At 28.6% G+C, this 26360-nt stretch overlaps 1 protein-coding gene across 2 annotated transcripts; it reads right to left on the bottom strand.

The window, feature by feature from the left end:
- Nucleotides 1-3873: 3873 nt before the first annotated feature.
- On the bottom strand, nt 3874-16711 carry LOC106772629 (serine/threonine-protein kinase STY46). 2 transcript variants are annotated; one of them, XM_014659157.2, is made up of 17 exons: nt 16362-16585; nt 15868-15982; nt 14597-14697; nt 14306-14425; nt 13839-13893; nt 11444-11554; nt 11031-11084; nt 10761-10936; nt 10536-10643; nt 8981-9054; nt 8716-8891; nt 8481-8576; nt 6776-6856; nt 6641-6694; nt 6349-6483; nt 4610-4726; nt 3874-4205 (listed from the first exon to the last, which is right to left on the bottom strand). In XM_014659157.2, exons 1-16 carry the CDS (start codon nt 16583-16585, stop codon nt 4652-4654), a joined length of 1755 nt encoding a protein of 584 aa, XP_014514643.1. In that variant the 3' UTR covers nt 3874-4205; nt 4610-4651. The 2 variants fall into 2 exon arrangements, with proteins under 2 accessions (XP_014514643.1, XP_014514644.1); XM_014659158.2 differs by lacking the exon at nt 3874-4205 and having other exon boundaries at nt 4403-4726; nt 10761-10930; nt 16362-16711.
- Nucleotides 16712-26360: the final 9649 nt, after the last annotated feature.

Genomic DNA, 26360 nt, shown 5'->3' on the forward strand with positions numbered 1-26360 from the left:
TGGGCCCCCAACCCATGCTTAAAAACAAACCTATTCAGATGCATAAAAAGATTGTAATATGTAATATGTGCTGGAACTGTGTTTCAATTTCAAATCAATGTAACCAACCTACTTTGCACAAAAAAGAGTCGTTTTGTTTGTCATAACCCTTTTATTGACCAAAAAAGGTGTAAGATTTTATACCTTTTTCAAGTTTTTATATTATACTATTAAATTGGTTTCAGTAATTTTTGACTCCAGACTACTTTACTTTTACTCTCTTAAATTATATTTTCTGACATTATTTTAATATTAATCAAACATACTGTTCTTTTTTCCTTTTAAGATTTTACATTACCATCATAAATACAATTATTGTTTTTCTTATTTTATTTCTGCTGATCTGTATGCTATTCTGATTTTGAATATTGATTCATTCTCACACAAAGTGTAAAATAGTTGCAGAGGTCAAATTAAATTTGACATAAAACAGTCAATGTTAGTTTGAACTTTGAAAATTATAAATAATTATTAAAAAAGTCCAGCTTTCAAAACATCAATTTTGTTCATGATGCCATTAAAACGTGTAATTGAAAATAATAAATTATAAAATTACATTACCAACCTCAATCTAAACACGGAGTAAAGGATGACATATTTTTTTCATATCCGAAAATGTCGAAGTGTTTTAAATGGACAGTAATATTTTGATAATATTTTTATATTATGATCATGTGATTAGTTTATGATAATGTTTATAATAATTATTATTATTAATTATGAAATAATTTTAAATGAATTATTAACAAAGATAATATTAAAATGTTATCAATGTATATTTTCTAATCTTTGTTTAGGTAGGAAAGCAAAATGAGAATAAAAACAAAAGAAAACGGACAAGCAAAGGATTGAAAGGTAAAAACAAAGACAATTAAATGCCAAAAACATAGCTAAGTTACGTGTTCCTTTGGCATGTGATGTCTGCAAAGTGTATTATTATAATAATAATAATAATAATAATAATAATATAATATTTAATTGTCGAAGAAAAATACTTATACCTAAAAAACATGCATGCACGCATATTCATGTGACGAGACCAACACATTCATAACAGGTGTTTAGTGTTCCGCATTTCATGTCTGTCTCTTTTTATTTTTTTGGATAATGATATTTAGACAATATTTTTTTGACAACATTTGAACATTGATTGCGTGTCAATCTGTGATTGGTCAAAAATTACTCCACAATCAATAATAATAATCATAAACATTATTGTGGAGTAATTTTTGACCAATCACATATTGACACGTAATCAATGTTCAGATGTTGTCAAAAAAATGTTGTCTAAATATCATTATCCTATTTTTTTTTTCCGCCGTTTGCATTTTATAATTAAAGAACTTTGTATGTTGATTTTAATGTTTTTCATAATCATGGTTTTATTATATGAAATATAAGTAGTTTAATCGATAATTATATTTCGTGAAAAATAAATAAATAGCTATTTGAAATGAGATATTTAGTAACTTCTAAAGTGTATATTTTAAAACTCAATTTACCATTTAGTGATTTTATTATGTCAATGTTTCTAAAATTTCATATATCTTACTAATTTTTTGAAATGTATAATGAATTTGTATCGTAGTTTGATTATAATTTTTGCCAGCGATGTTGTTTTATTATGAATATGAGAAGTAAATAAAGGTGTAAAAGCTAAAAATACAATGGTAAAATTTATGGAGGGAAATATTCAATGATTAAATATCAGAAAATTGAAATTTCAATGATAAAATGCATGAAGAAAAAATGGATGATAAATTAAATTGTGATAGTTGAAGTACATCTACGATAAAATTTATGTTTTATTCGTCTTTTTAGAAAACAAAATTTATTTTAATTTAGTATCAATATATTTAGTTATTAAAAAATTTGAGTGATTTAAAATCCAAGATAATATATTTCTTAATTAATTGTTTATAAAGTAAAAGTTTATGATAATAACATATAATAATTAAAGTTAACTTAAGAAAAAAACATATTCTCTCGCTTATCAATGAGTTGTACTATACAACAAAAAATGAGCTGTATTATACATTTGACAAATATGTATAGAGACATAACATCATTATTGTTTTCTCTCAGTCAATAACTAATTTTGACTAATGTTCAACTTTAGTTTTCCCCAAACCTACATTTCAATTGTTTAATATATAATTCATTATGACGATAAATAAATGTATTTTTTTAATGAGTAGTAATACATGAACAACTGGTATTGTTTTTTTAATTACTTCATAACCGTTTACTGAATTATTTATTAAAATTGAATTTATTCAAATATTATTATTATTATTATTCAATTATTTATTTTCATTTTCTATTGTTCTGGATTGTAGAACAAAAAAGAGAACAAAAACAAAAACACAAAATTATAAAAAATTCCAAAAGATACGTGATTGTTTCCTGCACCTCTGTATTTCCTTCTGCACTTCCAAAACTCCATCTTTCATTAAAAATCAACATATTTCATAAATAATTAAATTTTAAAGTCTGCAATTTTTAATCGAAATTCAAAGTTAAGAGTTTTGCAAATTTTAAAAATAGTTAAAATCGTAATCGATTTTCGAAGACCAATAAATTTTAATCAGATTTTAAAAAATAGTTAATTAAATTTTTATATGATTTTCAAAAATCGATTAAATTTTTCGAAATTTTATTTATTTATTTTAGTTTACTTTTTTACTTAATAATAATAATAAGATTATTAGATAAAAAATAAAATAAATTAAAATTAAAAATAAAAGAATCTTTTCTGAAATGTAGTTATGAAATTTTTTTAACTTGTTTTTGAAAATCGGTTAAAATGTTTATTTAAACAATTTTTAAAAATCAATTAATAAATTTACTTAATCAGTTTGAAATCAGTATTTTAAAAATCAGTTAATGTTTTAATGATTTTAAAAATTCATAAAACTTTTATTAATTTTAGAAAACTAATTGATTCTTGACCAAGACAAAGTTGAAATTTGGAGATGCATAAAAGAAAGTAAAAAGATGCAAAGAAGCAACCGATATTTGTTTTGTTTAGTACTGTTGATGCATAAAAATTATTAAATATAAAAATTCGCTTAGGACATAAGACCTACGTGATAGGGTTAAATCTTTTATATATAAAAGTTTATTAAATATAATAGATTAAATTGTATTTTTACTTATATATATATATATATATATATATATTAAAAATATTGAAGAGCTAATACTTTTTTTTTAGTAATAAAAGAATTACATAACTCAAACCAATTTTTTAATATTACTATAAGTTTTTAAGTTTTTACTGTTACAGAAAATTTTTTTTACACATTTTATTTTATTTTGCACCTCCTTCTATTGCATTTATACTATTTTATATTTTTTTAATCTAAATAATCTTATTTTTCATATCTTTTTCATTCGTTTTCTATTACATTGATAAAGACAAAATATATAATTTTAATTACTAAGACAATGCTATTCTATAATACTTAACTGTTGCCATCATTATAAATTTCCAAATTTTAGATAAAACAGGATAATAAGTTGGTTCTTTTAGTATACTTTTACAATTTCTTAATACAACTTTCAAAGCTATAACTTAAAATAATTACATTTATAATCGAATGTCATTATTTGTCTCTGCATCATATATTCAAAGTAAGAAATAAATCATTATAGATAAAATCGACAAATTCTAACTTTTGAGATGAATTAGCAAATGTTTCATCTATCTACACTTGTTTTGTCTCCTTCACATGTGGTTATTGTCATCATTCAGAATACATTAACGCGTTTTCTCTCTCTACAGGTCCAAAAATGTCTCTATAAACTCGGTGTTGTATGAAAGTAAACAAATTTGTCAATCTGGCTTTATTATATAATTGGATTGAATAAACTTTAATTATTAAACATGACCCTCCAGCAATCTAGTCTGGCTCCTTCTCTGCATGTAACCTACAGCTAACTTTGATTCCTAAGCATTCGACTTTCTTACCAATTTAAATTATGAATGCTTAAGCTTTAACCAAACCTGCAAGCTCTCGTTTCATTTCACTTATGTAGCAAATGCAGGTTCACCTTAATCGGCTCTTTGCATGCAGTAAGTAATTCAATATCTCTTGCGCATCATCCTCTTCTTCAACCACGTCTTCAAAATATCTTCCCTTTCCACCAAAGCTCAGCCATAGCTGCAACATAGTTTGCTAACTACATTATCTTACACCTCTCCAGAGGTTTACTGGAATAATCCGTTCAATCAGTAACAAACGGCTTGATAAAAATGCCATCATGTGCAATAATTGAAGAATCAACTGATAAAGATTTTAAAATGTAAAAAAATACTTTACATAATGTTTTGATGGGATAAAGACGGTTGATGTTACGATTTTAATTTAATATATACCATCAACAGCTTTTATTTACAGATATAAATAAATATCGTAGTAAAACTCGAAGAAATGTGCAATTGAATCATATTCTCAAAATGCTTAAATCGTGACAAATCTATCAAGAAAGCAATTAGATAATGTGAAGATAACTGTACATGAGAATTTAAAAATAAATGGGAAATGGCCCTTGTGATTGATCCTACCTATGACCATGTTAAGGACATCATCCATATTGAAATAAATATTTAGTGATGTCCTCGTCTCAGGACTGACAGAAGTCCTCCAGATTTTTCTTTGTGCCGCTCTTCTCCATCTCCAACCTGCTCCACATACAAACAAAATGTTATCTATGTCATCATCAGACTTATACGATCTTTTATATCCAGCACGTAAGTCGTGACTATCAAATTTAATATTCCTCTCTTAAACTTCATCTTATATAACCTATTCTGATAAACAGGACTTGTATGATGATAGCTAATTGGATTTTATAAACTCAATTTCAAACCATCAGTCTTGACAACACAATTAGAGTAAATTAAAAGAGATCATAAAAAAGACGAATTATGAATGACCAGAATTGTTACATACCAGTAGGATATAATAGTGTCAAATGTAGAAGTATAAAATATTAAGAAACTGGAGAATTGTTTATTATTAACAATCAAAATGGAAACCACAAGAGGAAACCTCCAATTACCCAATGCATAACTCCTGTAACAAAATAAAAAAAAAATAACAATGTTTATCCCCCTCTTCGACTAAATAATGACATGTTCTCACCAAGGTTAACAACCTCTCCACTGCTAATGCCATCTCAGTTTTAGCCCTTTCTTCCTTTTACGCTCATATACCCTCCAAGCCTTAAGCCTTAGGCGTCTCATGCCCCTCACGGACCAAGGGCTCTTTCGGCCCACGAACTTCTTGAGCTCCAACAACAAATGGAATGCCTTTCCAACAACATTACTATAATTCTTTACTCAAAATAAAGTCAAACATGTTAATTTTAATATTTTATATTCTATTTTAAACTGTTCTAAAAGTGTATTTTTTTTTTTTGAAAAATATTAGTACGTCTTTAAAGGCATTATTTACCACAGAATATCTCTTAAAAACTCCCTTCAATGAATTTATTACCATCTCTCTTCTCCCTTTGACAGGGACTAAAACCCACACTATCTACTTTTCAAAAATGTGCTGCTCCCCCATTAACTTTTGTAATGTCAAAATCTCTAATGTCCAAACTTACAAGAATTAATTTCTAATTAGACTTTTAATAGCGTTTGAAATGTGTAGAGTGGTGTCAACGTGGGAAACTGTTTGACACTGCTACAGTTCAAACACGCGAAGTGTTCGCCCTTCATAAGCAATGAACATCCCGTCGTTCTGCTAGCAAAACTGCCCGCTGCAATCCTCCTTTTCTTCATCTAACTCTTCTTCAGAACCTCCTCACAAACTTTTCCATCCACTACAATTTACCTTCCTCCGTTTCTTCCAGCCTCGACTTTTTTGCACTTAAACAACTCTCCTTTATCTCACTCAAGTTCAACCCTCCACTCTCCTGTTAGCACCACCAATCCCTCTAACAATCGCCATCATTACCACCCTTCTGATGATTATTCCCACTATCAACGGTGATCTTATCAAAACACCAATCAAATAATGATGAGGAAAATGAAGAAGCAAACAGTTTTCTGACCAAAAACAAGGAGCAACAATGTTTCCATGTTACTTGCGTTTCTGCTAGCATTATTAATGTTGTGTAGTTAACACAGGAACCAAAATGACTGTTGTATTTAAAAATAACGGACAACCTGAGGACCAGTTTCTATCTATTAGGAACCAAAGTCAAAATGATCGAACCCCAACCTTCCGCCCTGATCATAAGAAATAACTTGCACCTTAAAAAATGACACATTCACATTAAGAAATCTTTTTATACCTCCTTCACCAATTGCTGCAGGATGTCGATAATTTCAGAGAAGTCGGGTCTCAATGTTGGATCTTGCTGCCAGGATCTCTCAAGAAGTTCAACAAATTTTGGATGAGTGTTCTTGGGGATGGTGGGTCGCAAACCCTGAAATGTATTTACAGTTATAGAAACAAAGAATCACTACCTATTCAACACACATATTTCCATTTAATCATGTAAATCGCCATCTTAAATTTCCAGATGTGACAAGACATAACTGGTAGCTTATCCCAAAACTCGAGTTTAAGAGAAAAAATATTACCTTTTGAACCACTCCTATAGCTGCCTGAAGGGGGGTTAAATATTCGTATGGAAGCTGGCAAAAAAAAACCCAATAATTTACTTCAGGAAAAAAAAAATACTTGAAGAATGTTAAGGTGTTGCAAATAAGAAATACCTTTCCAGTGAGCAACTCCCATAAAACAATTCCAAAACTAAATACATCAGCCTTGTGATCATACGGCTTGTGTTCTATAACCTTCAATACAGAGAAATCATGATAAGAAAATATACTCATAATTATATCTCCCATCTATTTTAGGCACCAGAAAAATATTTAAACAAGGAAAACTACCGAACAACAAATTTTAGTGACCCAGTACTCACATTCCGAGCTTGAGATTTGTTGAAGATAGAATTTGAAATTATATTATTGTTGCACTTAGTTAGAAATAAGTTTTAAATATTTAAAGTTGTTTTCTGTTTTTAAGTTGTTTCTTATTTTTAAGTATAAGCGGTTAATATTGCTTATATAAATGTATCTCATTTGATAAGGAAAATATGAATGAATGAGAGAATTATTTTCCATAATTGTTTCAACATAGTATCTGAGCAGGTTTTCTGATCTTTACTATTTTGTCTTTGCTGTCTGCCGGAGGCCAACATGGCCACCGCCAGTCTCTAAAAATCTCTTCTTTTTTCTTGAATTTCTTATAGGACCTTTTTCTTCTTGAATTCTTCTTGAATCTTTCCTTTTTGAATTCATCTTCTTGAATCTTTTCCTCTGAATAATTTTCTTTTTGAATTCCTTTTCTTGAATCTTTTCTTCTTCAAATATTTAATCAATCATCTTCTTGAACTCTTTCTCTTAAATTATTTTAATTCTTTTACTTGACTTGAGAATTAAACTGTAAAATAATTCTAGAGGGCTTGATTGATCCCTCTCATAATCTTCTATTTATAATAATAAATTGATACAATCCCTCTCATAATCTTCTATTTATAATAATAAATTGATACAAGAATACATGATAATTAAAGTAACCTAGACACAATATAATCATGATAATTAGAGTAACCTAGACACAATATAATCATGATAATTAGAGTAACTNTAGACACAATATAATCATGATAAATAGGATAAATATCCTAACAACTTGAATCATCTCTTTCTTGAAGTTTTTTTTATGTGAACCTTTTTTCTTTTTAATGGACATGCGTATTGGAGCTCAAAACAAACCCATCAAATTTGGGATGCAGCTCTCCGCACATTCTACGATGGATCTGATAACTTGCCTCTTCGAACTGAACCAACGATCTTTCTCCACCAAACAACATGGTTTTCCCGTATTGGACTCTCCCTTCTCCTCAAACTAATGTTGTGTATGAAGATATCCTAGGACGTCCAGACCACGGTGATTCTTGGTTATGGTGTTAGACGTGGAAGGGTGTTTGCAGAAGTCATTAACACGTTGGACATAAGTGATATTCATGCGCCAACGTGAGGGGGAGGGTTGAAGATAGAATTTGAATTTAAATTATTGTTGCACTTAGTTAGGAATAAGTTTTAAATATTCAAAGTTGTTTTCTGTTTTTAAGTTGTTTCCTAGTATAAGATGTTAATATTGTTTATATAAATGTACCTCATTTGATAAGGAAAATATGAATGAATGAATGAGAGAATTATTTCCCATAATTGTTTCAACAAGATTCATGAAATCTTCAAATTTGTTAAAATTTTCCACAATGATGGGTACGAAAAAAATTCATCAATATAAGATAAACACTAACATTAATTTAGAAAGTGAAGACATGTCTCACACAACAGATAAACACCATGGGTGTTAAAAGTATGTGAATAACATGAGAAGATCGAGTACCTCAGGAGCCATCCATCTATATGTTCCAGTTTCTGCTGTCATAACACCAGACTGAGCTTTAACTCTAGCAACCCCAAAATCAGCAACCTTTACAACCTGTAATGGAACAAATGCACTACTTTCAGTTCTGTATGCCCCGTTTATTCACCCACATTTGTGGTATACTGTGCGTGTGTTTGTGGGTGGGACACGGGCGAAGAGCAGAAGAAGCATTGCATATAAATAAAGATCGTACACAATTTTCGTCCATCAAAAGGTTGGCAGCCTTCAAATCTCTATGGATTATGTTATGTTGGTGCAAGTAGTTCATCCCTTTAGAAATATCAATTGCGACTTTAAGCAGAGTAGGAAATTTAAAAAAGCCCCTCTGCTTATGTAGGTAGTCATACACACTTCCACCTGACATAAATTCTGAAAATTGCGAGGTTGACAATTGCTGCATTTTTAAGACCACATATATTCCATTACTCTACAACAAAAAGTAATTCATTAAATTTCACCTGTCACTATGCATAAACGTGGGGGCTTGGTACATGCTCCTATGAATTGTACAACATTCTTGTGTCGAACCTTTCTGCTAGTTCCATTAGCAAGTTAAATATGGCAGATGCATAATATTTTCTTAAACAATAAGATAAAACTATAATTAATTTGCTTTTTGTATTCTTTCACTGTACCAAAAGCCAAAAAAAAATCATTTGTCAATAAACAAACTAAATTAAAACTTTGCATAAGATAACTAGTAGGTTAGATAGGAATGTAACTGTTAAAGTGCATTACCATAACTAGTTTTAAGAAAGTCCATATTCAGGAGATACTTAAAGTCAATAATCTAATATCATTCATTAGTCAATTCCCCCCTTGCTTACATTAACTACGACTATTTTTTACAGAATATTATGAGGAGAAAATTTAAAACCTCACAAAAACATAGGTTCAGATTGTGATATAGAAGTCAAGATCGCAGGCAGAAATTCCACAAGGAAGTTGACACTAAAAGGAATTGGGCCCTCTGAGTTGATAAATTGGTGACAACTACTATGAAGCTCAACTTCACATCTAAAGACGGGGGATGTTCAATTACAATCAACAACGGGAAAAACTAGTACATAACATTGTTTCAAATATCATTATGTGAAGGACAAGAATTGTTATGATCTCAGATCTTTATAAAATAAGGACCGAAACTTCATAATTAGGAATATCTAGATTATATCTTTATTGTCAGGAACATTATTATTTATTCTAGTTTAAGAACTTCATTATTAAAGGATATGAAATCTCCTCTATTTATTGTATTGATTTCATTTGCTCAGTATAAATAAAACGCCCATATTTTCACAAGAATAAAAGGTTTCAACTTAATGCGCTTTATTTCTTAGTTAACAAGAATCATAGCATGTACAGCTTTTTATTTATTACTCCCTCTTAGTACTACTCAATATAACACAGTAGTGAAGTGGACCAAACCTGGACTGCTACGGGAATCAAATAGCAGAACAGTTTTTAACATCATCCATTTAGGAAGCACAACCATGGTTGTTTGGGTAAAATATTCCGCACAAAAGTACCTCTGTTTTGACATCTATTCCTTCTCACTATACAAGTATTTTTTTTTTCCATGTGTTCTATTCTTTCTTCTTACAGACTCCCCAGTTCACATTCTGTAAATTTATGTCTAACTTGTTCTGTTCCTTTTCAATAAATTTCACCATCAAATTTCACTTGTTAATATCACTACTACGTTCATTGATCCTTGACTGAAGATGATTGTGATGTGTGTACTTATTATTTATCATGAATTTCTTTAATTGTGGGTATTAATTCGTTTTTAATATTTTATGTGTAGTGTATATAATATTTAGTTTTATAGTAACATTTAAAACAGAGGTCATCCTCATTCCCACCATGGTGTTTTGGTGCAAGCTGATAAGTGACCTCTATCGGATATTGATAACTATGCACTCTACCAAAATTGAAAGTTTTAGTTACAAAATCACCTTGGTTCTACTTGAAAGTTGTACAATCTTACAACACAAATTTATTAAAACAAACCTCATGATGTAGACTTCTTGTGCAAACTCTTTCTGCAATTCTGAATTTACATGTTCAGGCTTGAGAACTTTGATCGCTACTTCCTGGCTACAGTATACACCTTTAAATCTGATTTAATTAAAAATAACCAGAAAATTAAAAAGTGAATTGATATATGCAATCAGTGAGAACATCTAACAGGAAGTAATAAAAGAAATGCATATTTCTCATCAGCTATGTACTCACAGTTCACCATATGACCCAGATGCAATTTGAGTTCCATATTTCAAATGTTTAGGATCTATTTCCCAAACATCTGTCCCATCATTTGGTATTGTCAAATGATCCAGTTCAGTTTTCATCTTTGGTTGATCAGGCTCATCAACAGAAGATACAGATTGCGGACTGGACCTCACCTGTCTCTGAGAGCATTGCTCAAATTAGAGTGCACTTATCAAATATCAGTCAAATTGACTCTAACTGACATTTAGAAACACAGTATAGGGTCCAATTTACCTCAATCTTCTTCAAGACTTCTCTTTCCAAAGCTGCTTTCAGCTTTTCTGTTTCCTGTTTAAATGCCAAATAGTCAAGCTGTGCTTGATAAGAGGAAGCTCTAACAATAATAATCATTAAAAAAGAGAATGGGAGTGGTGGAAAAAAGTAACATAACAAGGTATTCCATAATGCATGAGAAGTAAAAAAATAAAGACTTCCAGAGAAAAGGACCAGTTAGGCTTTGTGGTTGATGAACTGGTGCTTGTGAACTCAAATACAGTTGCTACAACATAGTTCATATGAATTAGAACTATGTTTTTTCAAAAATAGATATGGTGTTCAATGACATCAAACTTTGAAATAAACTTCTCTCTTTTCTTAAGGATATGTATCCATCAAAACAAACTTATAGCAAATGATTATCAGCATACCTCGTAGGGCCATCCTTCAACAACAAATACATCTAATGAGTAACCATCGGTTGTGGAAAAGGCGTGTGCTTCTTGGATGTTCAGTCCAATCTCAGCAAGCAAAGCAGTTAACTGCACAAGGAGCAAGACCTTTCAGTTACCACGTGGGATTCAAAGTTACTCCAATTTGAGATTATCTGAGTGGGGTGATTGATTGTTTCTAAGCTATCTTAAATGCCTTTTTGATCCGAGTCAAATGCTAAGCAATGCTAATTTATCCATTACAAATTTAAGAATAAGGTTGTACTAATATATGACCTTTTGATTATAAATATGACAAATCTATTACTAAAAATTGGGTATTTAACAACTACAAATTAGGGATTCAATTTGTTCTTACATATTTATGATTATGTTGTATGTACACTAACAAGTGACCCTATTTCATTTAATGTAAAACCCATACTCCCGCAATCCTCTGCAAACCTTTTCTGCCTTTATTCTTTAGACCTCTAACAGATCCTCTATGGACTCTGGTACTATAGTAACATTTACCATTATCCTGCTGATCCAATGAGAAAAATTGATTGGGACAACCAACTACACTTCCTAGATTGTTCTGTCTAGTTGTGGTTTCAAGTGCTAATCACCTAAACAAACAAACAAAGGTTATTCCCAACAAGTTGGAAGCAAATTCTTGCCACTTTGTGAAGCATTTTTTGTTTTTTTATTGCACCTAAACTCCAATAGCAAAACCAACACTCTACAACTTACTATGATCTTTAGATAAAAGCAAATAATACTTATTACGACAATGTTTATCATCACTTTAATGTGATTTTCAACTTGATTTTGGGAAATATGAGTATGCAAATCAATACTAATGAGCTTGATCATTTAATTGTTTATGAAACCCTCATGGTGTTTTAGTGATGCAACAACTCATGCTGAACAATACAGTAAATTTTTCATGGTTCTTGCCCTTGTCATTCTCAGCCTTGTAACTAAACTTGATTGCATTTGTAATTTTTCCAGTCAATTTGTAAATGATGACATGAGCATGCAGGCCAATATTAGCGAGCTTGATCATTTAATTATTTATTAGAAACTGTAATTGTGTTTATTGGTGATATAACGACCCATGTTGCACAACAAAGTCAATGTTTCACGGTTCTTGCACTTGGTATTGTCAGCCTCGTAATTGAACTTGATTTCATTTGTAACTGAATATATATTATCGAGATCCCATCTACCCTCGTATGATATAGCTAATGAACAGCTATTGTGACCTTTAATCCACACTTTTGGCCACTTCTCTACAGCTGCTAGTGATTCCTCAACCCTTGAATCCCATTCTTATCATAGAGGATGAAGTGGAGGTCACGGTTACCCATTTATTGCAACTCCCATGGATATATGGAGATAGAGTGTCACACCAAGGCTAGACAACAGTCAAAACTTGCTACTGTGGCTCAAGTGATCTGCCTGTAGTATTGCTAAGGATGTTGTTATTTCTAGTAAAAATGATGTATTTGGGACAAATGCTAAAATTAAATTACTTCAATAATTTAATATTCATAATTGAATATTCTTATAAAATATTACTACAGATATATTCAAGGTAATTAATTTTATTTGGACATAATACAGAAAAAATAATCTTTTACTAGTAAAATATGAAAAGGGTACGTATGATGCAAATGAAAAAAAAAATGGAAAACTTTTGGGGATGTCTTCCAAGAAAAAATGTTGTTGGGCAACGATTTCAAACTTCAAATTTTCCCATTCGTTAAAACTACTAATTTCAAATAATAGCAAACTTTCCCCACTTATCATTGCCATTGGTCAGTTGTAATCATGTACCCTTTGTTTCTCTATCTTATTTTCGAAGTCCTTGGTAACTTGATTTGTTACTATTACACTAACTAGGTAAGATTATCAGCAAATAAGGGATCCACTTCAGCTATTATGATTTTATTGGAGGAAATATGACATCAATGAGAAATAAGAAGCATAACACAGTTGCTAGATCCAATGACAAGCTGAATATTGTGTTGTGGCAGCGACTACATGCCAGATTACATGGTTTAAACAACTTTTCCGACTGCTAAAATTTGAGGAAATCCAATAAATGACACGTATCAATGGCCCCTTCACATTGCACTAAATTTGGTCTTCCAAGAAGAGACTAGACTTGTACAAATAGATCGCCACTTTGTAAGAGAGATAAGAAAATCTAATATTGAAATATTTATTGGTAGAAATCAAAGATGTAGTTACTACAATTGGGGATTTAATTTATTCTTATGCATTTATGAATGATTGATTGTTATACTCTAATATGTCATTCTATTTGGTCCATAATACAAAATCAAATATATTCTGTACATATTTTTATAAGAAAGGTATCAAATACCTGGCTAAGAAGCTTTGGCTTGTCATCTGTTGAGATGGTGATTTCATGCATGGGTCTGCATTTTTAGAACACAAATGCTTAATATTTCAAAGTAAACATCAAAATTATATTAGAACATTTGACTAAAAACTGCATAAATCATTTCATTGTTATAAAGGCTCCACACATCATACAAGTTCAGATAGGCGTACTAGCAAAGTTCTTAAATTTGTCTTTTACAGGATTGACCAAAGGAAATTCAAATAATATTATCATCACAACTCAACCTCAAGAAAGCCAAAAAATCATAACAATATTAAAAAGCATATATATGAAAGCTACAAGTATCACAGACCAGCTGGGTTATATCTTCATATCCACAGCCATAAAAATAGAAAAGCATATGCAATTTAGACTCTACGTCTTCGAAGAAATTTTCCATGCCTAGTTTCTAAATTATTGAGTGCAGCTTGCAGCAGAAGTTTCACCGTGAATATTGAACATTGGCGTGTACAGATTGTTCCTCCTCTATGTCTTCAGAACTATTTGCTTCAAGAGCCAATGCTTCAAGATTAGGAGAAGAACCAAAAGCAGGAGGTGGATGTATACTAGAACGTTGAAAAGAAGAAGAAAAATTAGAATTGAAGAATGTCGGCCCCTGGTTAACTAGAATAATTAGTATTGCTTTATGCAGACCCATTTCTTGTCCTTTGTGATAATGGTACCCAATAAGTTACTAGAAATTTATGAAATATATAACAAGTGAGAGAAAATAGTACCTCTGTCTGTTAGAGTACTTTGAAGAACTTTGACCAGATTCTGTCCCAGGATCATCCAATTCAGAAGCATCGGCTGAGTTTCCATCAGATATGGGATGAACCTGCACGAAGATTCCAATACCAAAATGATATGACCAACATGGACAGAGGTAAAGGACATGAATCACAACACCCAAAAAAGGAAAATTAAAATTAAAAACAACTTCAATCCAGCAGGAAATAACATAATCATTACAAAATATGGGCATGAAAAATATATTTTGACTACAAGAGACAAATCAACCAAACAAATCAAGGTTGATTTACTGATAGAAAATGTTCCTCGACATTCTAATCATACAGTAACCTAATAGACTTTTACAATATTGATCATGCTAGTATGCAGATAGTGGCTCAAATGAACATCCACAATGCTGTATGATGACAAACATGTTGAAATCCACGAAGTATTTTAATCCTTCAATGAATAATGTAATAAGAAAAGTCAAGCGATGTTGAGTTTAGAGTCCTCGACCATCATATGATCATACAACTGTAAATTGAGCCACAATCCATATGCACAAATTAAAAGCAAATGCTGTTTCAGGTATGAACCACAATATCACAATCAAACTAACATTTGTAGTCATCATTTTTTCTTAAACTTTCCTCTTCTCACCAGTACTCGCAATCAAGCTAGCTTCAGACCACACACTAAGTAGAGACGCTAATTAACCTTTCTTAATCTTAGATACATTTAAATTATTCCAGGATGATTCGGTGGAGATCCTGGAAGAACTATGGAGTGATCCTATAAAATCTAAACAAGCTCGTTTGGCTCTAGTTCAGCAAGAGACTGAATTGTGTTAAGTATGCTGCATTGCTGACAGTGTGTATTTGTTCGTACTTGCATTTGACCAAAATGGCTCCCTCCTGACTCCAGACAGATAGAAGACTATTTTAATGAGTCGGAAAAGTTTCACAAAAAAAAAAAAAAAAATCGTTCACATGCAGGGAGTCCTACAACACCTAGAGACTCTAGACACATTTAGTAATGTATTGGCATATAGATATAACATGCAAGCCTAATTGCAACTTGTACATTTCATATAGTTATCCTCTGCCAGGAACAAAAAGATCCACTCGGAAATGACAATTAAGAAGTCGACAAGGCACAGCCGACAACAATGCTGCACCACGTGAAAGCACTAAAAAGCAAAAACTGAAAGAAAATGATCTAACAGCATGAAGAATACACCAGTGTCACCCATAATGAGTAAGGATCAGGTCACCTGAACTAATCTAACTTCAATTGAAGGCCTATTAGCAGGATCATGTGCCAACTGCAATAACCTCTTGTGCATAAGAACATCAGCCGCCCTTTCCACATTCACATCCAGCGCGTACCTGCATTGCAGAATAACCTTAAATCTCTCTCCAACAACAAAAATCTCAGACCTAATCTAACACATGACACCAAACAAAACACAATCACAACAAACAATCACTAAAACCTAGTGTCTCCCGTACGTACGGATTCAGAACAAGCAGGAAAGGTTAATTCTACTACGCAAGTTCACGCTTGAAACAAAACCAATCCACCGCCAAAACCTCACGTAAACAGACTCATAAAAAGTAAATAAAATAAAACTCCAACAAAACGATGAAGAAAACGAGATTTATACATAAAGATACAAATGAAACACGTATGAGAATGGTAAAAGAAGAATTAACGTAGTCTGCAGCCAGTATTCGTAGAAGAGAAGAGAGAATGCAAGGAGAGGACCGTGTGGGAAGACGATTGAAGTGAGCCCAAAGCTGATCGTTGAAGCCAGGTTGCATAGCCTCTTCGTGGCCGGAATCTTTCAAGCGGCGAAGAATCTCATTGTAGACTTCGACCTTGTGGCGCTGCTGACGAGTTTGCGCCGGCGAAGAGGAGGAGGAGGACGTCCTATGGTGCTGCACTCCGCTTCCGCAGCTGTCGTTGCCCTCCGTCACCATCATGGCCATGGAACGACGTAAAGGGCGATGCGATTGGGTGTTTCACATGAAACAACGCGCACACAGTGGTGCTTTTATTGCGAGGGATAGACTATGCGGACCTCACCTGGGTTTGTTATAATCCACTATACACGTATGCGGAATATGGATTATGGATTATGCAAATTGGAACGGATACTCACAATTTCAAAATAATCCATAGTAAAATTAAATTGTTCACTTTTTTTTTTTGTTATTATTATAATTTATTATAGGGTTAAATATGTTTTTAGTCCTGGGTTAAATATGTTTTTAGTCCTGGGGCGATTTTGGTTTTAGTTTACAATTTAGTCCTTCAATTTTATAAAATTATAGTTTTAATTCTTTTTACTAATTTTTTTTAACTTTATTTGTTGTTTCAAACATGTTTCATTATAGCGTTTGAATTATTTACACTTTTTAAAACAACAAATAAAGTTAACAAAATTGGTAAAAATGACTAAAATCAGAATTTTCTAAGATTGAAAGACTAAATTGTACCTTAGTTTGAAAGAGGGACTAAAACCAAAATTACCGCAAAGTATAGAAACTAAAAACATATTTAACCCTCTATTATAATTATAATACCATTAATTGAAATACCTTTCTTTTTCTTCTTTTTCCCATTTCCAACCTACATCATTATCTATTTTTGTTTTTTTATCCGTAAACATGTTACATGTGTGTTGTTAGCTTGTACCTACAATTAATGGGTCTTCTCCTTTCGTTTTTTTCTATTCCCTTAAAATCTTTTTTCCTATTGTGTGATTGTGATGTATAAGTGTAAGATGCATGTGTGTTTAAGTTGTATGTGGCCGTGATGGTGGAATGGTGAACAGCTTGGAGGATAGGGAATCAGAGCTTTTTTCTGCACACCAACCACATATACATGAGTTTTTTTAACTTCATCATAAGAAAAAAAGTACTTTTTAAACCACGTACCATTTATTATTATTATTATTATTATTATTATTATTATTATTATTATTATTATTATTATTATTATATATATATATATATATTTCAATATACATATTAATAGGGTAAAAAAAGACACACTTAAAAAGACACACTTATGCTATTACCTTCTCTTTTTTCTCATTTCTGAATCACTTGATCTAATTTGTTTTTCTAAACCGAACGATAAATATATGCTAAAAGCATTATGCCAAGTCAGATTTTATACAATAAATTTAATTTTAACCTTATTTATTAGTTTGTATTTTCTGAATTTTAAATTAATGTTAGTCTAATAATACTAATGTTTATGTTAGCTTAATTACAATTCAACACTTACTCATCCATTTTACTTATTTAACTTATAATTGACAAATGGACTTATCAATATGATAATATTTATATAACCGTTCAACTAATATATCGTGTTTATCGGTGATAATTAAGTATTGTGTAACTTATGGGACAATATACTATATCATACAATATACATAAGATAAAAAATCTTATACCATGATTTTAATATTTTCACTTAGATATTAATTATAATTATAATATATGACATATTGTGTAAAAAAATAAGTAGCGTATACATCTTTTTGAGCAGTCTCTCCGGAGGCTGAAACCGCGATTTCAATTTGAATTTGATGACCACCACCTGTTTGTGTTTGTGACGAATGTTCTCCAACACTATACGCATTGTTATCAGAAGTTAAAAACGGAAATATAATCTGATAAAATATTTGTTGGAACACTACAGAGTGAGAAAGAATGAAGTGGCGCATTGTGAGTGCTTACTCATTTGGATAAGCATAAGCCCCCTTGAGAAAACTCAATTATACCCTTCTCCACAAAAAGCTAGATTAGATCTAGACACACCATTTAAAATTATTTAAATACGAGGATTAAATAAAACAGGAAAATTTACATTTGTATGTTTGTGCCATTACAGAATTTGAATATAGTTAGATTTGTTTTCCTTGTTCATAATACATGGTGGGACCAAATTTCGGAAATGTGTGCATATGTTTTTTTGTTTATTATGTTGTGTGTAACATAAAATAATAACACCACTTCGATTTTTTACATGATAGAGACACAAGAAGTAATTTGAATATGAAACTCTGTTGGTCATATAAAATGAAGAAGGAACTACCCGAAACATTCTTTTCACTGTTAAACTCTTTAACATATAATTTGGTCATTTTCGGAAACTGTGTTCTTCTTCCTAAAACGGAAGGAACAAGTTGACCCTTGATTAGCGAGGATTACGGAAATTAACTTAAAGAAAATTATCATATTATTTATAAATTTTAAAAATTTCGTGTGTCTCACGTTTTTATGCTATAGTCATGTGGAAGTTAGAAACATTAAATTAATTAGGGTGACGAGAATTAGTCACGTGGGACGAGGAAACCCGAAGGCACAACCCACACCAATGACACTGGCACACATGATATTCACATTCAAGGAAGCATCATTTGCCAGGGTGGAAAATAATTATTCTTCGACTAAAGAAGTGTATTGCAAGAATATCCCTGCATTATACCATAAATATTAAATGACTTGTTTTTATTAGAATTACTATTTTTGTTTTAATAATTCGGGATTCCAAATCTTTGCATGATTGCCTTTATTTTAATTGAAAAATCGTCTTTTTTTTCTACTATTTCACCAGATATTGTCCTGAGATAAATGATATAGGAAAAAACATTTAGGATGTGTATATTTTACGTCTGTTTTTTATTATCAAATACTCTTTTGGACTTATCATTTGTAATTTAAATTAATGTTTATATTTTTCATTCTATGTCTTATATCATTTATTTTCTTATTTGATGATTATTTGATTATACTTTCTCGTATTAAAATATGTTATATTATTCGATGAATTTATTCTAAAATTTGTATTCATTTATTGTGATAAATTTCTATATTTGTATAGCATAACTATGTTTTAATTTCTTTGTCAATGTTTGAATCCTAATTTCCTAATTAGTTTTGTACGACAATAATTTTACAAAAGTAGGTCAAAATTTTATCTGTCATTACACAAACACAAAATATATATAAGCTATGAAACTCACTTATAATTTTAGAAAAATTATAAAATATTAAGATCAAGAATATCATATTCACGTATTAAAATACAATCCGTGTCGAGAATATAAATTATTTTAACATTTTCTATATCTTAGGAAAACACTCTTGTGAAAAAATTAGTAGTGTTGAAAGTAATTTTTTTATAGGCATTATTATCAAGCTTTAACGTCTTAATTAGACTAGTACTCTAAAATGTCAATAATCGTCTGTTTAAGGAATATACACAAATAAAGTAAGTAAATATGCAAATATGCATTAATTTTAAACCAAACTCTTTTTCAACAAATATTCAACTAGTAAACCTATATGTTATCTATATAATATGAATGAATGTGTAAATTCTCAAATAAAGATTACAAGCTAATTTAGTTTTTCAATCATATAAAATAATATAAGTAGTTTAATATTTCATTTATATGTTATATAATTAAAACATAACAAGTATAATTTGTTTAGATTATATGAAGTATAACTTTTATTATGAATTTGGTATTATCACACATATTTTGTAGTTCCAAAAGTAATCAAAATGACATATGTTAACATCTTATATGTGAATTATCTTATATTAATAACTATTTTAATAGTTTATAATTTGAGAGCAAGATTGTCGTTTTTTCAAAGCAAAGAGTAATTTGTATTGAATAATAAGATAGTGAGACGGTAAAGAAAATATATATTTTAAATATATCACATATACAGTGCTTGATATAAAAAATATATAATTATATAACAATAGATCTTATACCAGTGTTCAAAACAAATACATAAATAAAACATTATTTTAGTTCAACTCTCCGATACATGTACATTATGTTTATTATATTTCAATATGAAAGAATCATATATACACTATATTATTTTGAATTATCATTAAAAAACTAATTGAATATTTAAAATATAAAAATAAGTAATGTAGAAAATAAAAACTATACCAAAAATCATGATTTTTTAATAAAACAAAAGACTAAAACTACGAAAAATTAAATAAAAATATCCTATAATTAATTAAAAAGGGGTTAAATATGTTTTTAGTCCCTATAACGATTTTGGTTTTAGTCTATTTTTAAACTATGGTACAATTTAGTTCTTCAACTTTAAAAAACTCTGATTTTAGTCTTTTTTATCAATTTTTTAAACTTTATTTGTTGTTTCAAACATGTTTCATTATAGCGTTTGGATTGTTTACACTGTTTGACACATTTTTACTTCAATGTTAACTAAGAAACATGCTTGAAACAATAAATAAAATTTAAAAAATTGGTAGAAAAGACTAAAACTATAATTTTCTAAAGTTGAAAGACTAAATTGTACTATAATTTAAAAATGGACTAAAACTAAAATCGTCCCAAAGTATAAAAATTAAAAACATATTTAACTCGTTCAAAAGTTGAAAAAGGAAGGATGACCCTTCAGAAGATGAAGAGACGTTTTGGACGAGGATGACAGTGCAACTGTCCTTGCTTTCTGGTTTCCCTGCTTTATCCGAATCTAAATATTCAAAAGTCAAAATAACTAATATTTCTATTACAAATTTTGGTTCTTTGACTTAAAAAAAAAATATTAAGATGTTAATATTTTTGTTTCAAAAATAAAATGATAGATCTAGTTTTATATTTTTAAAATACTCTCAAACCATAGTTTAATGGATAAAAATTTTATTTACACGTTAATTAAAAATATATATTGACAAAAAGAGTTTTTGATAATTATTTTTCATTAATAAGAGTGCTTCAGTTTTATTTGTTTTGTAAGATTTGTTCTTCTTCGCCCCTTCTTTTTCGTACAATACCATTTTTATCATCTTCATAAATATCTTTCAACCAAAACTTAATTATAAAATGACGATTTGTTAACTTAATAGTCCAACTTAATTTTGAAATAATTTGATATCTAAAAAATAATAATAGTTTTAAACTTAACGAGATTAATCATTTTATCAAAGTTAATTACCAAATGGTTTTACGTGAGAAAGAGTAGCGATTTTGAATTTCAAAGTCAGTTAGTTTTATTTACATCAAGTTTGCGATTATGTATATGAAAAAAATGTTTTAATAAATTAAGATCAGTAATAAAATTAAAAAAAAACTGCATTAAAAAAAATTCATTCTAATATAAATGGCATTAATTAATTATTTACAGGTTGAACAAAATGTCAAATGATGGTTTAAGTTGTGCATGATAATATTGTGATATAATGTCAACATTTTACACTTAACAAAATTCTAAAATTCATCAATTAGATTTTTTTATCCATTTTTAAATAAAATTCATACTATTTATACAAATTAAAAATAATGATTTCAAAATTTATACGAATAAAAAAATCTACATTAAAAGTTTCCTGATTGTACTGGAATTAAAACACATTTAAATTTATTTATAAGGGTGAGACTTTTTTTTTTTTAATCTTCGTCGTCTTTAAAAAACACAAATTAAAAACGTTACCACCTGGACACTGGATGGGAATATCACGTTGGTCAAAAGAGAATATTAATTTACTTAGGAAATAAAAACATGCATATGTGGAATTTAAATAAAAAGATTCGGATATTATTGTCTATGATTTAAAAAATATAATAACTTATCATCCAAAAATAATAAATGAGAGGAAGATAATCAAACCCCAGATACAACCTCAATTCAAAAGTACCCTATCATGTTTGTTTTGACTCCGTGCAGTGTTGAGTTGGAAAAAGAAAAAAATAACAAAAAATATTAATTTAATATAATTTTTAATATTTCATAAACTATTTTGAATTGATTTTTAATAAAAAATCATTTGTTGAGTATTTAAATTATTTTTATTTTTATTTGGTACATTATTATTTTATGATATAGATGACGTAATTGTTACTTTTATATTTTTGTTATTTTTTGTTTTTATTTTTTCTTCTTCTTGAGAATAGTTAATCCATGCAGAAGAAGCGAGCGAGATTGAAAAGAGAATAAATAGACTGATTAATGAGTTGAAATAAACAAAAAAATTGTCCATTTGTGTTATCAGTAAAAATAATAAAAATTATTTTAAAAAACAATTTTTGATTTAAAACTCAACCAAAAAATCTTAAATTTATAAAATAAAACTAAGAAAAGCCAAATAGATAGATTAGAGAAAAGACGTTCTTTTGTTTTCTTATTTAAATTGTTTATTTCCATTTTTGGTAATATGTAATCTCTAAATCAACTTGATTTAGCGGATTAACTCTCCAAATATCTGTCTTTATTATATTTATGGAAAAAGTTGATGCAATATATGAGTTAAGATGGTAAAATATAAATAAGACATAAAGTTTAACGGTTAAAAAAGATAGATTTATGATTTATATTTATAATCTATAATAATTGTATTTACAAAGTTTAATGGATCTCACAAAAAATAAGTCGTGGTTTTTCTATCATTTTGCTTTTAATCTTTAGTTAAGAGAACAAGTATTTTTAGTTTTCCAGTCTCATATTTATATTAATTATCAATTTATGGTGAAATACTTGCAAAAACATTGGGAAGAGTAATTTAATTAGAAGTAAAGTATTTTACTATCTTTCACACAATTACAATTGTGAAACCTTAAACAAATTTTTTATTATAAAATTTATTTTTTTGAGTATTTTTTTTTTTAATACAATTCAATCTAAGCAAAAGTTTTGGTTCATCATCAAAATATATATATATAAAAAAAAAAAAAACTCAAAAACTCATAAATCAAAAAATGACAAAATAAAATCAGACAAAAAATACATTTTCAATCATGATACAAATTAAATAAAGAAATTAAAAAAATATATAACACAGTTAAAAAAAACATACTAATAAAAAATGAGAATAAAAATATTGATACACACAACCAACACGAAATTTAATGAATTAAATCTGTCAAAATCTTGAAAAAAAAAACTTTATAATAAAAGAAAATAAGAGATACAAAAAGTAAAACTAATATATAAGAAGTCAGGTAGAGATAAAAGAAAAAATAAATAAAAAATATTATAAAAGGATAAAAATAATCAATGGTTGTATTTTTATTATATATATATATATATATATATATATATATATAATTTATTGAGAAAATATTTTAAATTACACTGAATATCACTTATAATACTGATATATTATCACATGATAATTTAATTAAATTTTATTACCAAACATAAAGATATAACTTATTTAGTAGAGAAATATTAATACTAAAAAAATATTTTTTAAGTATTCTTTTATCAAACATAATTTTATAATTAATTTAACAAGGTATATTAGTACGAAAAATAAATGTTTAAGGACTTTTTTTTTTCTTAAACATAATTCTTTGACTATTAATTTGATAGAGTAATATTAACACTGTTTTTTTTAAGTTTTGTTTTTCGGAGACCTGAAGGACAGCGTTTTACTCGTTTCATCCTTAAGTTGATACCATTTAAGTGATTAAAAAAAGTTCAAATGATTTAGGTTTTGTTTCATATTTAGCATTAAATGTTTATAAATGATCATAGTAAAATTGAACTCTAAATATTTATAATTTTTTATGCTTTTTAAATTATAAAATAAATTAATTATAATAAATAATATAGTTAATTATCTTCTTTCGTATGATACAAATAAAAAAAAATAAAAATTCTTTTTTTTACAAAAAAAAATAAAATTACAAGACATTGTAATAAAAAAACCAACATATGTTATACAATACACGTGTTAGCCCTACTTCGGATATATTCTGATTATATCAATAAGTTGTTATAAGTCAACACATAAAACATTTTTTATCTTATAGTATAATGTTGGTTGGGTTTAATAGTACAATTACTCAATTTGATGAAACATGACCTAAATTACTCCAATTGGATATTTTATGATTGGTCAAATTTAACCAAACTTAATTATCCAAATTTCCTAAAACTTTGGTGGCAGGTTATCTATATTAGTTTTCACTCTAGCTTAACCCAATAAATTTAATTTTATTAGACAACTTGGTTATTTATTATTATATTTTACTAATGTTTAAATACTAAATTTGTAGCAGTTTTTTTTTTTAAATACCACAGTTATATAATCTACTTAGAAAAAAAATTAAAATAATGTAACAAAAAAAATTAAGTTACAAATAAAAAAAAAAGTGTTTTTTTAATGTGCAACTTTGGCTCAATAAGATAAAAAAAAATGAATTAGGATAAATTATTTTATTACTTGATTAATGAATTTGTACAAACTTAACCCCAATTCACCTTTATATTACAATATATTAATCAACTTGTTGGATATTCCTTAGAATACCTTTACTTCAAAATAACAACAACAATTTGATTAATTGAGATTGAGGATATTTAATAATTCATTATAATTGAAATGTCAAAAAATTATCTCTTGACATGGATGTTATTTAAATTAGTTGTATTTTTTGACATATTAAGAATTTTATTATTGTTATTGCAACATACGTTCTATTTGGATTTGAAAAGAGAGGTTCACAAAAATACACCATATAAATTAGAGTTTAATTATATAAAAAAATGACATTTTTTTTATTTAAAACTTTAAGATAATATGTTAATAAATCTTATATGATGTTTTACTTTTTTTTATTCTCCATCCAACGTAAGATTTAGTTACGCTAGTAATTCTAACCTAATCTATTTAATTATTCGATAATGAGAATCTTGCCCTATCCATTCTTATTTTTTCATGTGTTTTTTGAAAAAAACTTTAAATTAAATTTAATTGTAGAAGATTGCTATGTAAAAAAAAAAATTACATTTTTTGAGATGAGTAAGAGATATTTTGAAATGAACAATGGAAGTTTTGTAAAAGATGAATGGTTGATTTTGAACCTCAAACCAAGAAAACGACATGTTGGTCCAATATTGTCCTAAATAAGATTTCAAAAGTGATAGCCGTAGCATATTTGCCTTCCCTATAACCCTTGTGTTTCATGTGTTATTATATGAAACAAATTGACCCTAGAATTTAGACTTGTGTTAATAACAATAATTGGTATTATCCAGGCATTGAAGAGTTAGACTAAAGTGGATTAATATTGGGTTGATAACATTTGTCAACGGTGACTCACAGACACATTATTGAAGAACTTTTTGGTGGGTTGTTTGTTGTTGAAAAGAAAGAAACATAACAGAGACACTGATAACATTTTTTGGTGAATGGTGACGGAAGACTAGCTTAAATCCGTGACTTCCAAAACCCAAATAAAAGTTGAAAGCAAACTGGAGAAATTACAGGACCTATAAAACATAATTGATATTTTTATCTTTTAGTTTTTAATTTATTGATTAATTCATTTTTTTTCACTAATCTTCTTCTACTTACGTTAACTAGAATATTAATTAGTATCACCTATTTATCATATTTATAGTTTTTTATAAGGATTTAAAATTAGTGAAATTTTAATCTTAACCAAATATCAGCAAAATATTCTAAATTACTATTTATCTTAATTCTTATAAAGAAAATTTGTTTATGGAATGAGACCAAACGTCGCTAAAGATAGTCGTTCGATCCTACCTACTGGTTCGACCATTTTCTCATTGATTCAGTTGTCTTCTTTTTCAGAATCGTCCGATATGATTGATGTGAGATAGGATAGAGCCTTCCAATCCATACGGTACACTATCATTAACCAAAAACCAAATAAAAAGCAATTAAAAAAATAAAACTATATATATATATATATATATATATATATATATATATATATAT

This window comes from Vigna radiata, chromosome 8, assembly GCF_000741045.1.
Source record: "Vigna radiata var. radiata cultivar VC1973A chromosome 8, Vradiata_ver6, whole genome shotgun sequence".
NCBI lineage: Eukaryota > Viridiplantae > Streptophyta > Magnoliopsida > Fabales > Fabaceae > Vigna > Vigna radiata.

Coding starts and splice junctions, on each gene's coding strand:
- LOC106772629 (XM_014659157.2), bottom strand. CDS start 16,585: ATGGCCATGATGGTGACGGAGGGCAACGACAGCTGCGGAAGCGGAGTG. Junction 15,983..16,361: donor TTCAATCGTCTTCCCACACG/GTCCTCTCCTTG, acceptor TCTGCAATGCAG/GTACGCGCTGGATGTGAATG. Junction 10,937..11,030: donor AAGTCTTGAAGAAGATTGAG/GTAAATTGGACC, acceptor CAATGCTCTCAG/AGACAGGTGAGGTCCAGTCC.